Genomic DNA, 13120 nt, shown 5'->3' with positions numbered 1-13120 from the left:
AAAATGTAGAGTGGATGTGTTTTTAGGAGAAAAAATTAAAAAGGCAAGTAAGTAAAACATTAAAGATTCCATATACTGTAGTCAACCCTTTAAATACTTCTAGAAAAACTTGATTACAAAGCTTTATGTGTTATATACATACAGTATAATGAAACTATGCAAAGTTTTTTTTACAAAATAAAACTTTGTAATCTTTTTTTAGAAATGTATTTTGGTGGTTGACTAAAAAAAGCCTTTAATTGTTTACCTTCTTGTTAATATGCATTTATGAAGGTATTAGTGTTCTGTCCATTAATTACGTTTATTTCCTTCTTTTTTTTGTTTCTTTTTTAAAATATGAAAAAGAAGAACCTTGAGTTTAAGCCTGCAATTATGACAATATCTAAGATGCATTTTAAAAGAAACAATCACCCTCTATGAGCCTTGTTCGCTTTGTTACTAAAAGCTTGGCTTCCAACGTGACTTTCTGTACCATTCAAGGACTTCACTCTTAAAATTAATCCACACTTACCCATCTTTATGAACTTAGGCCCAGATTCTCAAAGGACTTACGACGGCGCAGCGCCATGTACGCCGTCGTAAGTCCTAATCTGACCCGTCGTATCTATGCGACTGATTCTTAAAATCAGTTACGCATAGATATCCATTAGATCCGACAGGCTTACGTCTCTTACGCCGTCGGATCTAAACTGCATTTTTTTTGACCGCTAGGTGGCGCTTCCGTCGAATTCCGCGTCGAGTATGCAAATTAGCTAGATACGCAAATTCCCGAACGTACGCGTGGCCGACGCAGTAAAGTTACAATGTTTACGTTAGGCTTTTCCCGGCGTAAAGTTGCCCCTGCTATATGAAGCGCAGCCAATGTTAAGTATGGCCATCGTTCCCGCATCGAAATTTGAAAAAGTTACGTCGTTTACGTAAGTCGTCCGTGAATGGGGCTGGACGTCATTTATGTTCACGTCGAAACCAATGACGTCCTTGCGGCGTACTTTGGAGCAATGCACACTGGGAAATTCCACAGACGGCGCATGCGCCGTTCCGAAAAAACGTCAATCACGTCGGGTTACGGTAGTTTTGCATAAAACTGATCTAAATTTGAATTAGGCGAGCTTACGCCGGCCGATTTACGTTACGCCGCTGCAACTTACGGAGCAAGTGCTTTGAGAATACAACACTTGCCCGTGTAAGTTGCGGAGGTGTAACGTAAATCAGATACGTTACGCCCGCACAATTTTACGCGGCTCTACGTGAATCTTCCCCTTATTGTCCACTAAAGTGCTTTCATTAAATGGGAGGTTGACAGGTGGGTGGGTATTAATTGAATATGTTAGGCTTAGATCCAAAGTCAGGGAAAACATGTCCTTAGTAACAAAGTGAAATCAGGAGGCACACAGAAAAGAGCTTCTAACAAACCTAACAGCAGAAACGTTGCAATGTCTGTCCCTAAGGAAAGACTCTTTTTATGAAAACCATTTAAAATGGCTAACTGGTTTGCTTTCAGTTATACAAGGATGCACATGCTGCTCTTATTTTCCTATAAAGACATTTTTTTTCTAGACATCCCATGTTTCCTTAGTACATTCCAATCAGTCTCCTGAACAGGAAGCAGGCCTTGTAGAGGAAAACATCTTACGTGTGTAGTCAGGATACAGAGGTATTTGTATGTGTATGCTATGAAAAAGACAAATGACTTTTGAAAGTAATTAGAGGTCATACCCATGTACTCCTTTAGGAATGTTATATTTATACGTGGGGACCAATAGTGGCCATATTCCCTGGCAGCACAGTACCAGCATTTCATTTCCCGGTATCCTTGTATGTATGTTGTACTCAACTATATCTATAATAAACATTGTTTTATTTTGACTTTTTTATACATTTTTGTATTTTTGTATAGTGGCAGCTGTCGCTCAATTCTCTTGGAGGGGGTGGCCTGCGCCCCCCCAGCCAACTAACCACTCCCCGTCCCCCCATCGCTCGTTCGATTGCCGTTTCCCCCCATCGATCGATCCCCAAATCACTCGTCCATCGCCCGCCAGGCCCCCCACCAGCCCCATTAACCTCCCTGGCGGTATGATTATGTCTGGAATTTTGTACCAAAAGCGGTACAATTTTTTGCATGGAAATTTGGCGTTTTATATTGTAGGCCTGCAATTCTTAGGAATAATTCACTTAAATCTGTCCAAACAAGAGTCTAGTAGACATCTCGGGTATGATAAAGTTTGAAACACAAAATCATAAATTATAATATAATAAATAACTATAAATAATTATAACAAATAATAATGTAATTATAACAAAAATTATTCAATAATGTAATCAATTTAAAAACACAGAAATTTGCTCAGTTGCAGAATTGTCGCTGTCATTATTTTTATTGTTTGATGACGAATTTCCCCACAAATCGCCAACGCTCAATTCTGCAAGTGATTATAATTTATTATCGCTGTTTTCTAGCTGGTCTAAAAGCACTTTTGATGTAAAGGGACACTTTTTGGTTGCTTTGGACAATCTTATTTTTTAATTTATTTTAATTTTAGGGCCAATTATTTTTTTTAGGGGTCCGGAGGTCCCCAGGGGCCCGGAGATCCCCAGGGCCCCCGGATATATATATATATATATATATATATATATTATTATTATTATTATTATTATTATTAAAGGGCCCAGAGGTCCCCAGGGCCCCGGATGGCAACCCCCCCCTTTTTTTTTATAAAAACATATATATTTTTAATATATTTTTATTTTATTTTTTATTAAAGGGCCAATTTTTTTTAGGGGTCTGGGAGATCACCATATATATATATATATATATATATATATATATATATATATATATATATATATATATATTTATTATTATTATTATTAAAGGGCCCAAAGGCCCAGGGCCCTGGATGGCAACCCCCCTTTTCTTTTTTTGTAAATGTTTATTTTTTTGTATATATATATATTTTTTTATTAAAGGGCCCAGAGGTCCCGGACAGTGTCCTGATTGCAGTTTTAGCCATGCTTAGCACTACCTGACCAAAGGGATCTCAAGATGCAGCAGGTCTGTACTATAAATGAACAAAAGTCAAAACTTTTCTTTTTTTCTATAACCCCAGTCAGTTTTAATTTTGCCATTTCTGTCCAATTGATGAGATTTCCCTACACTTCCTGTTTTATAGCCAAACCAGGAAGTGAGAGGAAATCCCTCCAATGTTGTCACCAGGGTCACCAGAACTAGTGACCCCATTGGAAGATTTTCCCTCTATTCCGATTCTGAGGACAACCCTAAAATTGTTTTTTTTTTGTTTTTGTTTTTGGTAATAGCAGTAACCAGGACAAATAAGGAGAATTACTATTGCTAAAAGGGACACAAACAGCAAAAAACTTTTTAAAATGTTTTTTGATTAGTTATACTACATGTTTATTGCTAGAAGCAATACAAAGAAAGTGTGTATAGCTTCATAATGTCCACTTGTTTATGTGTATCAGACAGTGTTCATAGGTGGGTTCATGAAGCCCATTAGTGGGCCGGCACTAGCGCAAGGCAACTTTGGCACTTGCCTTACGGTGCCAGTGCGGCCAGGGGAACAGGGTGGAAAAATTTGCGGAAAACTGCCGCTGCCTGCCCCGCGCCCATCCATCATCCACCTATGCCCATTATCTCCGCACCGCACTTGGCAACCTCACTTTAAAGAGCCGCCTGGGGAGGGGCGGAGGGATCATCGCACTAGCCCCTAGAACAGAGCGGGGCGGAGGGTGCTAGCGACAGCTGTACCGAGCAGTGTGGTGATGACGCCTCAGGTATCTGGAGGTGGCTGTGCACAGGTGCATACCTCCCAACTTTCTGAGATGGGAATGAGGGACACCTATCAGCAAAAGTATGTAGGCATAGGACACACCCCTTACCACGCCCCCTTAAAGTAGAATTGTACAAAAAATAAGATTGGTTAAACCCACAAGTGCTTTTTTTACCACTACTATTTCTTTATATTGGCTTTTGGAATTTACAAATGCAGCAATTTAGAAATCAGATGAAAGGTTTAGCACTGGGAAACACTTTTTGATAGATAAAAAGTGCATTTTGTATACATCTATATAGATCAGACTAGAATGAGGGACAAATTAGGAGAATGAGGGACAGAGGGACATTGCTCCAAATCAGGGACAGTCCCTTGAAATCAGGGACAGTTGGGAGGTATGCAGGTGTACGTCACCTCGCCTTTCCTTCAGATTGTGTGTGGAGGGAGAGGAGGACGCCTGAATTGTGGGAACACTGCCGCATTGTGCCGACATCTGAGTCACGCAGGTAACCCCCCCCCCCCCTGCCATCATCCTGTTTATTTACAGAGCACTCAGCCAGGATCAGCCACAGGAACTCTGTTCACTCACTAAAAATAAACTTTCTGGGACTGACGGGTAACCATGGAAACAGGACACTTCAGGCTGTTAGTATGGAAGTGCAAAGTGTGTATTGGAATGCTGGGAGGCTCTAGATGGGTCTGGGGGTTCTGGAGGTGGCCAGGAGAAACTCCAAGGGGTGGGGGTCTCTTGAGGGGGTCTCTCCAAGAGGCGTTTTAGGGGTAGTGGGGGAAACTAGTGGGTGCTGCATGAGCTGATGGCATTGCGGGAGGTTGGAATGCACTGTTGGAGGCTGTGGCTGGGTGGCACTGGGGGATATCGGGGTGCAATGTGCAAGGTTGGGGGGCTAGGTGGCACTGTGAGAGGTTGGAGTGCACTGTGGGATCTGAAGGGTGCCCTGTGCACTGTACCCTGATGTGTTGTGCATTGTGCATGCGTGCACGCCGGGGGGGGGCAAAATGCACCTTCGCCTGAGTTGGCAAAAATACTTGCACCGGCCCTGCCTGCAGTCACCTTAAGGCCCCGTACACACCAGCGGATCTGTCCGATGAAAACGGTCCGCGGACCATTTTCATCGGCTGTACACACCATCAGACCAAAATCCCAGCGGAAAACAAACGCGGTGACGTGTCGCAACGTGGCCGCGCCGTCGCGGCGACGTGCGCGACCCTGGAAGGTCAATGCTTCCACGCATGCGTCGAATCACTTCGATGCATGCGAGGGATGGCGGCCGATCGGACATGTCCGGTGAGTCTGTACAGACGACCGAACACGTCCGACGGACAGGCTTCCAGCGGACATGTTTCTTAGCATGCTAAGAAACATTTGTTCGCTGGAAAAAGTCAGCTCGGCCGGGAATCCGGTCCGGTCGGCTGTACACACGACCAAACATGTCTGCTGAAACTGGTCAGCGGACCAGTTTCAGCAGACATGTTCGGTCGTGTGTACGAGGCCTTAGAGAGCATTTGGGGGGGGGGGGGTTGTTGCTTCAAACAATATCAGGACCTAACTAACATTTTCTTCTCCTAAAGCTTTCTTTAAAGTGGAACCCAACACCCAAAAGGGAGTTAGTTCTGTTTAACCACTTCAGCCCCGGACCATAGTGCTGGTCACTGACCGGGCCACTTTTTGCGATTCGTTGCTTTAACTGACAATTGCGCGGTCGTGCGACGTGGCTCCCAAACAAAATTGGCGTCCTTTTTTTCCCACAAATAGAGCTTTCTTTTGGTGGTATTTGATCACCTCTACGGTTTTAATTTTTTGCGCTATAAACAAAAATAGAGCGACAATTTTGAAAAAAAAATGACAACTTTTTCTTTTTGCTGTAATAAATATCCCCAAAAAAATATAAAAAAAACATTTTTTTTCCTCAGTTTAGGCCGATACATATTCTTCTACATATTTTTCGTAAAAAAAATCACAATAAGCGTTTATTGATTGATTGTGTTTACACACACAGCTCCCGGTTCTCGCTCTGCATGCACCCCTATTGGCTGATTCGCGAGATGACGTATAGCTACGTGATCTCGCGCAGCCGTGCTGACCTGCCGCCGTATAACTGGTCGGCTGGTCGGCAAGCAGTTAACCCATCCCCACCTAAATCTATCTTTTTAGATAGAGAGGTCAACTAGTTCTGGTGGGCGCAATTTATATCCTGTGCACTTTGGGTGTCGTAATAAAAACTCAGTTGCGCTACGCCGGCGTAAAATAGAGAGGCAAGGCCAGTATTCACAAAGCACTTGCTCCCTAAGTTACGTCGGCGTAGCGTAAATGGGCCGGCGTAAGCCCGCCTATTTCAAATTAGGAAGGTAGTGGGCGTGTTGTATAAAAATTAGCCGTGACCCCATGTAAATGACTTTCCGAACGAACGACGTATGCGCGCGCATGCTCGGAGTCACGTCAAATTTACGCCCTAAGATACGACGGCTCAATGGCAACGACGTGAACGTAACCTACGCCCAGCCCCATTCACGTACGACTTATGCAAACGACGTAAAATCCGACGGCAGTTCCGACGTCCATACCCTACTACATGAATCCCCGGCGGACAGACACGCCCCCCTGATGACGTGGAGATCCACGAAACATATGTCGGAGGCAGTCTGACATCCCCGCTCCACAGCTGATCCTGCGCCTACACTCTGCACTTTCGATTGGGACGCCCCACACCGAGCAGCCTGTGACATCGATACAGTCTCCTGTATACAACGCGCACACAGTCCTAGTGCCGGGCATGCACCCACCAAAGTAAGGGGCCAATCAGCCTTGTATGTTTTATACATTTTAATAAAGCCGTAATGCACTATTAGCTTTCCTTTGTTTTGTTGATGGATTCCTGAGACACCATTGGCCTAGATAGTACGACCGCCTGAACAGCTGGTGTATAGTGTGCAGGCACTTTAACATGCTCAGCTCTGCAGACCTTATTTTTAATTAAATAGGTCCACTCCATTCGGTAAGCGCATTCCCGGACCTGAGCACATCGGGTGAAGTTTTAACAGATGGTGGTGGCTGCACTATCACTTACTATTTATCGCATGAATTACCAATTGAATTACCCTGCGAAGGCAACTTCATATGGACTGCGTTTTTTGTGTGGTGCTATTTTTGAGACACCTTACTATCCTTTCACACCAATGTGATTTCACTTCCTATGAGTGTCTGAGATAACCAATTTGTTTTCATATCAATTTATTTCACTTGTTTTATATGTACTCACTCTGCTATCTAGGTACTATTTAGTATGTGTTGAGTTTCCTTGTTCACCAGAGTGGTTTAATTCTATATAATTTATTGTATCACCCCTACCTTGGGTCCCGACCAGTGAGGCTGTCCCAACGGTTAGGTATTTATTTCACTAGTGCCCTCTATCACACTTTTTCATCCTATTGCACTATATTACTTGTAATATTTTGACTCAGAGGAGCAGCTTGTCACGTTAAGTAGGTTATTCTTTCACATTGTGAATAATTGCTATACACTTTATTTTCTTGGCGCGGAAACACAACCCACTCACAAAGTAACCTACGCCCAGCCCCATTCACGTACGACGTAAAATCCGACGGCAGTTCCGACGTCCATACCCTACATCAGCTATTTGGTGGTTTATCTTTACGCCGGACGTACGCCTTACGTAAACGGCCTAGCTTACTGCAACGGGCGCAAGGACGTTCGTGAATCGGCGTATCTAGGTCATTTATATATTTGATGCGTAAATCAATGAAAGCGCCCCTAGCGGCCAGCGTAAATATGCACCCAAGATACGACGGCGTAGGAGACTTACGTCGGTCGTAGGAAGCCAAAATTCAGGCGTATCTTGTACTGTGAATACAGCACATAGATACGACGGCGCATCCGTGGACTTACGCGGCGTATCATTAGATACGCCAGCGTTAGTCTTTCTGAATCTGGCCCTGGGTCTTTTTTCACTACTAGTGCCCCCTATCAACCTCACAATAAAATAGCTCTGCCTGACACAAGATGGCTGCTAAAGTCACATAGGGCTGCAGCATCCAATAGGATAGCTTCCCCAGTGACCCAGAAAAACCATAGGAACCCTATTCCTCTTGAATTCTTTTCCAACTACCGAAGAGCATCACCTGCAGTAGAGAAAGTAGACTGCACCTGCCTGCAAGTGCCTGAGGAAAGAACTGTCTTGTTTGCAGTGGCCACCAGTTCAGTCCATATAACTAAAATAGAACTTAAAAGAATAGTATAACTTAATGTAATACGTGAGGTTAATAACAGAGGAGGTTTAGGCTTCTCAGGAGCCAAAGCTGGATTACTGAGCATTACCTGCAGTGCACTACCACAGGACCTCTGCCAGAAAATGCTTTTCTGTCTTCATCAACGTCCAGCATAAGCTGAAGAAGAGGCTGAGCGCTGTCTGGAGTCTTGTGGTCAGGCCAGGAGGTATACCAGTAATGTTTAACAATGCGTGACTGGCTTCCTTGCTGGAAAAAAATAATAATTTAGTAGATAACTACACTAAGAAGTACTGATATTGCAAATCTCTTGTTCACATAGCATACATTAGACTGATCATATATCATTACACATATAGGAATACTAGTCATTACATTTGGTGGGATGACCACTTTATACATTTGTCCCATTATTACAAAGGAATCTACTTTTATGCAAATATTTAGGTATTACCTCGGTTTTCTGGAACACAATATATAAATTAAGTGTCAGCTTGGTAAGTCCAAGCTAAATTTAGGGGTGGATGCCGGTGTAAACACCCCTTTTTACATACGTGTTGGGCCCTTAAAAAAAATTCTAGCATTAAATTAAGCATAGTAGCGCGAGCTACAGTATGCCTTTATTTTATTTTTTTGCCCCGTACTCACTGTTTAATCCTATAGTGAAGATTCAGACTCCCCGCGGGGAATGGGCGTTCCTATCCAGAGGGAAGATGATTGACGGCCGGCTCTGGCGCGTCACGCTTCTCCAGAAATAGCCGAAATAGGACTTGGCTCTTCACGGCGCCTGTGCCTAGTCTGTGCGCAGGCGCCGTATAGCGCCGTGAAGAGCCGAGACCTACTCCGGCTATCTTTGGGGAGCGTGACGTGGCATAGCCGGCCGTCAATCATCTTCCCTCTGGATAGGAACGCCCATTCCCCGCGGGGAGTCTGAATCTTCACTATAGGATTAAACAGTGAGTACGGGGCAAAAAATAAAAATAAAGGCATACTGTAGCTTGCGCTACTATGCTTAATTTAATGATAGAATGTTGTTATTGAGGTTGAACCACCGCTTTAAGTAGTAGGATCTCCCTGCTAGAATTTCCAGCCTGCCCTGCCTTCTTCCCAATGGAAAATACATTACCATGGCTGTAGCTATTGGGTGGAGGTGGAAACTCAAGCTGCCAGAGTACTGAATAAAAAAAGGAAGAGTGAGGGTAACTTGATTTAAAAATATGGGTGAGCTACTAGCCATGGACAGCTACTTTTCTGTTGCTTTTATAAATAAGCCTTATTAAGCATTCTGATAAAAATGCAATTATAACACAATAAAACATAACCTTGTTTTGTTTTTCTGCTGTTGCTAACCCTCAATGGGAGGTCCTGCAAGGTTTGGACCACTAATCAAAAAGAGACTTATAAATTATTTAAAAAATACTGTATTGCCCTATACTACTATATGTAGGGCTGTATTTGCTCTGTAACTTATACACAATTATTTAAATAATGCAATACCTTTAATGTGAGAATTCGGATAGTATAATATTCATGTTCATTGACGCTGTTGACAAGCACTTCAACGTTTCCATAAATTCCCCTCTTCTCTGGCCAGTATAGCACACATTTCTGTACAGGAAATAAAAAACATTCTGCTAAGTTAATAAAATGTTAATTGGTTATATTGATCAACTTAGTACACCGAGAAAGTATAAACCATTATAATAACCAACCAGATCGGGGTTAAGAGTGGTAAGACTAATAAAATATGACTTTCATCTGGTTACTTTAAGTTATGGCACTTTATTCTTATTAAACTAGGCTGCTCTTTTTAATTCTATCCCTAGTATTGTATGTATTTCCATTTCTTATTACTTTACTAGTGGGACAAAACATAAATGTTCTGTAAACTAAATTTGTATGTTTATACCATGTACTCCACGTTCCTCAAATATACTATTTTCTTCTAACATACAATCCTTTTCAACCCACAAATCATTTCTCTGCATTTCACTGTAAGTACCTAGTAATATGTCCATGTTTATGCAAAACAGTTTAGCTCAATTAAATATAAAACATAGCATATATACAATACTAAAAAGGGGCAACTGACCTGGTAAGGAGTTCTAGAGATCCACTGGAGCTAACTCTTACAGGCTTAGTGCAATCACTGGCTTAAAACTAGTAACAAGCTCCCTTATAAGATGACTAGGGGGGAAAGAAAACATTGAAAAGTTCAGCAGCCACCCATTGTGGAAATGTTCACATTGTCACATTATCTGATCTGCGGCACCTACTCCTCCCAATGAATCTAAGGGAAATTATAAGCATGGGAAACAAAGGACTACAAATATAGCTTAACTATGGCCACCCTGTTCATTACACTCTCCTCTGCAAAAGGCTTTATATTACAAAAACATGCTACTGGCTATAGTCAAGCCCTGTAGCATAGTTCAAATCATATAAAAAAACTTGTCAGTACAAAAGTTCCAAATGCATAGCTGTGAAGCTATGTACCATTAGTTAGATGCAAATCAGGCTGCTAGTTATCCTGGGCAGCAAAATGCAACAGCTCAGAGACAGGATTTAACACTGAAGATGGGAAAGATCTCCACTACAAACAGACAAACAAAACATAAAGTGGTTGTACCACTAAAAAAATAAAAAGTCCTGTTTCTTTAAGGCATGATCTATAGCACAGTGCTTGTGCTGTGAAATTTATCCATTTCTATGTTGTAATGTACAAGGTTGATCCTGACTGTTTCTGCATCCGTCTGTCTGTGCTGACCACGATAACTGTGACTGCTGAGCCATGATACAGTGGTCAGGTTACATGCCTCCCACAGCCCACTCTCTGCTTCGAATCTCTCACCTCTCCCCCTCCCTCCCTGCCTGTCAGTGTGAGAGCGTCTCTCCTCCCCATCCCTCCCACTGCTATTGAGCTGCAATATGCAGCAAATATATATGTGTTAGAACTTAGATTAGGTAAAAACATAGTTTAGCTCATGGCTAAAGAGTTCAAGGCTGGGTGACTCATCCTGGCAGCTCTCTGGTGCCTCCCTCTGGTCCAAAAGGTTGGAGAATCTTCTATAAAATAGTGGGTGGAGGTTAGGAGGAGCTGTCTTGAATATTTATGGAGTCTCAGCCAATCCTGAAAGGGGAATGAGACCACTCCATAAATAGACATGGGCTATGCCAGCAAGGGCAGTTGGGTGGAAAATGAAGATACAGTGCTGAGGTGGCCCTCAGGGGTGCCCCCTAGTCTGGGGGAGGCGTCTTGCCTTGTCCTGGGGGGACTCGAGTGCTGGAAGGATACTGCCATAACAAATGGGATGAAGCCCTTCCTGGAAGCATGGGAGCAAGAGAGGACAGTGTGAGTAGATCATCACTACTGGGTACTAACAAGGGGGGAGACTTCCACATGTAGCCGGTCTCCCTGAAGACAGCAGTGTGTCAAGTCTTCATCCCTTCCCTGGTAAATCTCCTGAAGCAAAAAAAAATGTGTAAAAAAAAATAATAAATAAAAAAATAATAATAAAACATTAAAGAAAAAATAAAGAAAAAATACCTAGATCAAGGTTTAATAATAATTTACCAATTATTGATGTTTGGCTGACTGGCCTGTAGTTTCCAGTTGGCCATCTGGTACATGTATTGGTATATAAATGAGAACTAACTTTTATGCAATAGTTTGCTAGAAGTATGTAGATGGGTATAGTAGTGTGCAGATGGTTAAGTGAGAACCCCTATGGAAATGTTCCCTTCGCCTTCTGTTTTGATGACAACTAAACAGTTTGGATTTTCACTTTCTGCCTCTGTAGCAAATTACCATCAGGACAAATAGAGAGGGCGAACCTTCCCAGGGAAGACAGAGACAGTGATAAAAACTTAATAAGGCTTCTTGTTCTTTCTCATTCCAATCCAAACTAAAAATACTGTATTTGCTGGCGTATAAGACTATCTTTTACACTTAAAAAAACTGGCCAAAAAGCAGAGGTCGTCTTATACACTGGGTCAGCTGCTCGTATGCCTGCTGGATGTGCGGTAATACTGTATGTAGCTTCTACATACAGTGTATATCGCTTAGCCAATCCCGGTGAGCGATATATTCAAATGAATACAGAGCCTGCTCAGATTGGAGTAACAACCTCTGCCAATCCAAGCAGGCTACATACAGTAGCCTGCTTGGATTGGCTTTGAGAGTCAAAGAGGCGTGGGCTGATGGTGTTACAGCCTCTGCCAATCCAAGCAGGCTTTGTATTCATTAATAGAATACATCGCTCGCCGTGATTGGCTCCAGCAAGAATGAAGAAGAAAATGACTCCAGATGGAAGAAATATGAAGCGTCAGAAGCCTCGGAAGGGGGGTCGTCTTATACAGTGAGTACAGGCAAAAAATCTTAAAAGACTGTAAAATTAGGGGGTCATCTTATACACCCAGTCGCCTTATACACCAGCAAATACAGTAAATGTTTTGGCTATACATATACTTTAATTATTCTAGAAGTTCTTTTGATAGGGCCATATTGCACTTGCACAGACTTACGTCATAAAGAGCTGAAAACCAAAAACTGTGGCTTTTTATATAGCTGAGCAGGTCAAACCATCAGCTGAAACAATATAAATCACTGATCAGAGTAGTGGAATCCAAATAAGATATCAGAGATAGTTGACTTTTACTGTTTCACTTGATGAACTGAGGCTACAGCAATGGTCACAATAGTTCAGGTGACCACCAGAAGAGCAGGAAAGCAGGTTAAAATGTTATTTTCATTTTTTAATTTAATGAATGTTACCTCATTTTTTTCCTTGAGCTTGGTGATCATAACAATAACAGGAACATCTTCTTGCCAAACCATTTGCCAGAAGTCATTTACTGTGTTAATCATTGGTCCTTGTGTAGCAATAAAGGTCTTCTCTGTTCCACCATAACCCTGCAGTAAATCAGAAAACTTGCATTTACTTGTATAATGAATATACTCTATAGACTAGTTATATTTACATAGAAAGAAACTCCAGTAAGAGGATAGAAGTCATTCTCTCAACTGGCGCAAACAGATTTTGCAAAAGTGTCTTTCATGTGTTCTA

General features: G+C 42.3%; 1 protein-coding gene across 3 annotated transcripts in view; it reads right to left on the bottom strand.

Moving 5' to 3' along the window:
* Nucleotides 1-13120, bottom strand: part of PTPRR (protein tyrosine phosphatase receptor type R) — a 220239-nt gene that overhangs the window by 15315 nt on the left and 191804 nt on the right. For all 3 annotated transcript variants that reach the window (XM_040344000.1, XM_040344001.1, XM_040344002.1), the window contains 3 exons: nt 12829-12966; nt 9552-9662; nt 8146-8303 (listed from right to left, as the gene is read on the bottom strand). In XM_040344000.1, the coding sequence (XP_040199934.1) occupies nt 8146-8303; nt 9552-9662; nt 12829-12966 (407 nt within the window). The remainder of the gene's footprint in view (nt 1-8145; nt 8304-9551; nt 9663-12828; nt 12967-13120) is intronic.

This window comes from Rana temporaria, chromosome 3, assembly GCF_905171775.1.
Source record: "Rana temporaria chromosome 3, aRanTem1.1, whole genome shotgun sequence".
NCBI lineage: Eukaryota > Metazoa > Chordata > Amphibia > Anura > Ranidae > Rana > Rana temporaria.
Note: the sequence above shows the minus strand (reverse complement) of the source record. Positions and strands in the feature narration are given on the sequence as shown.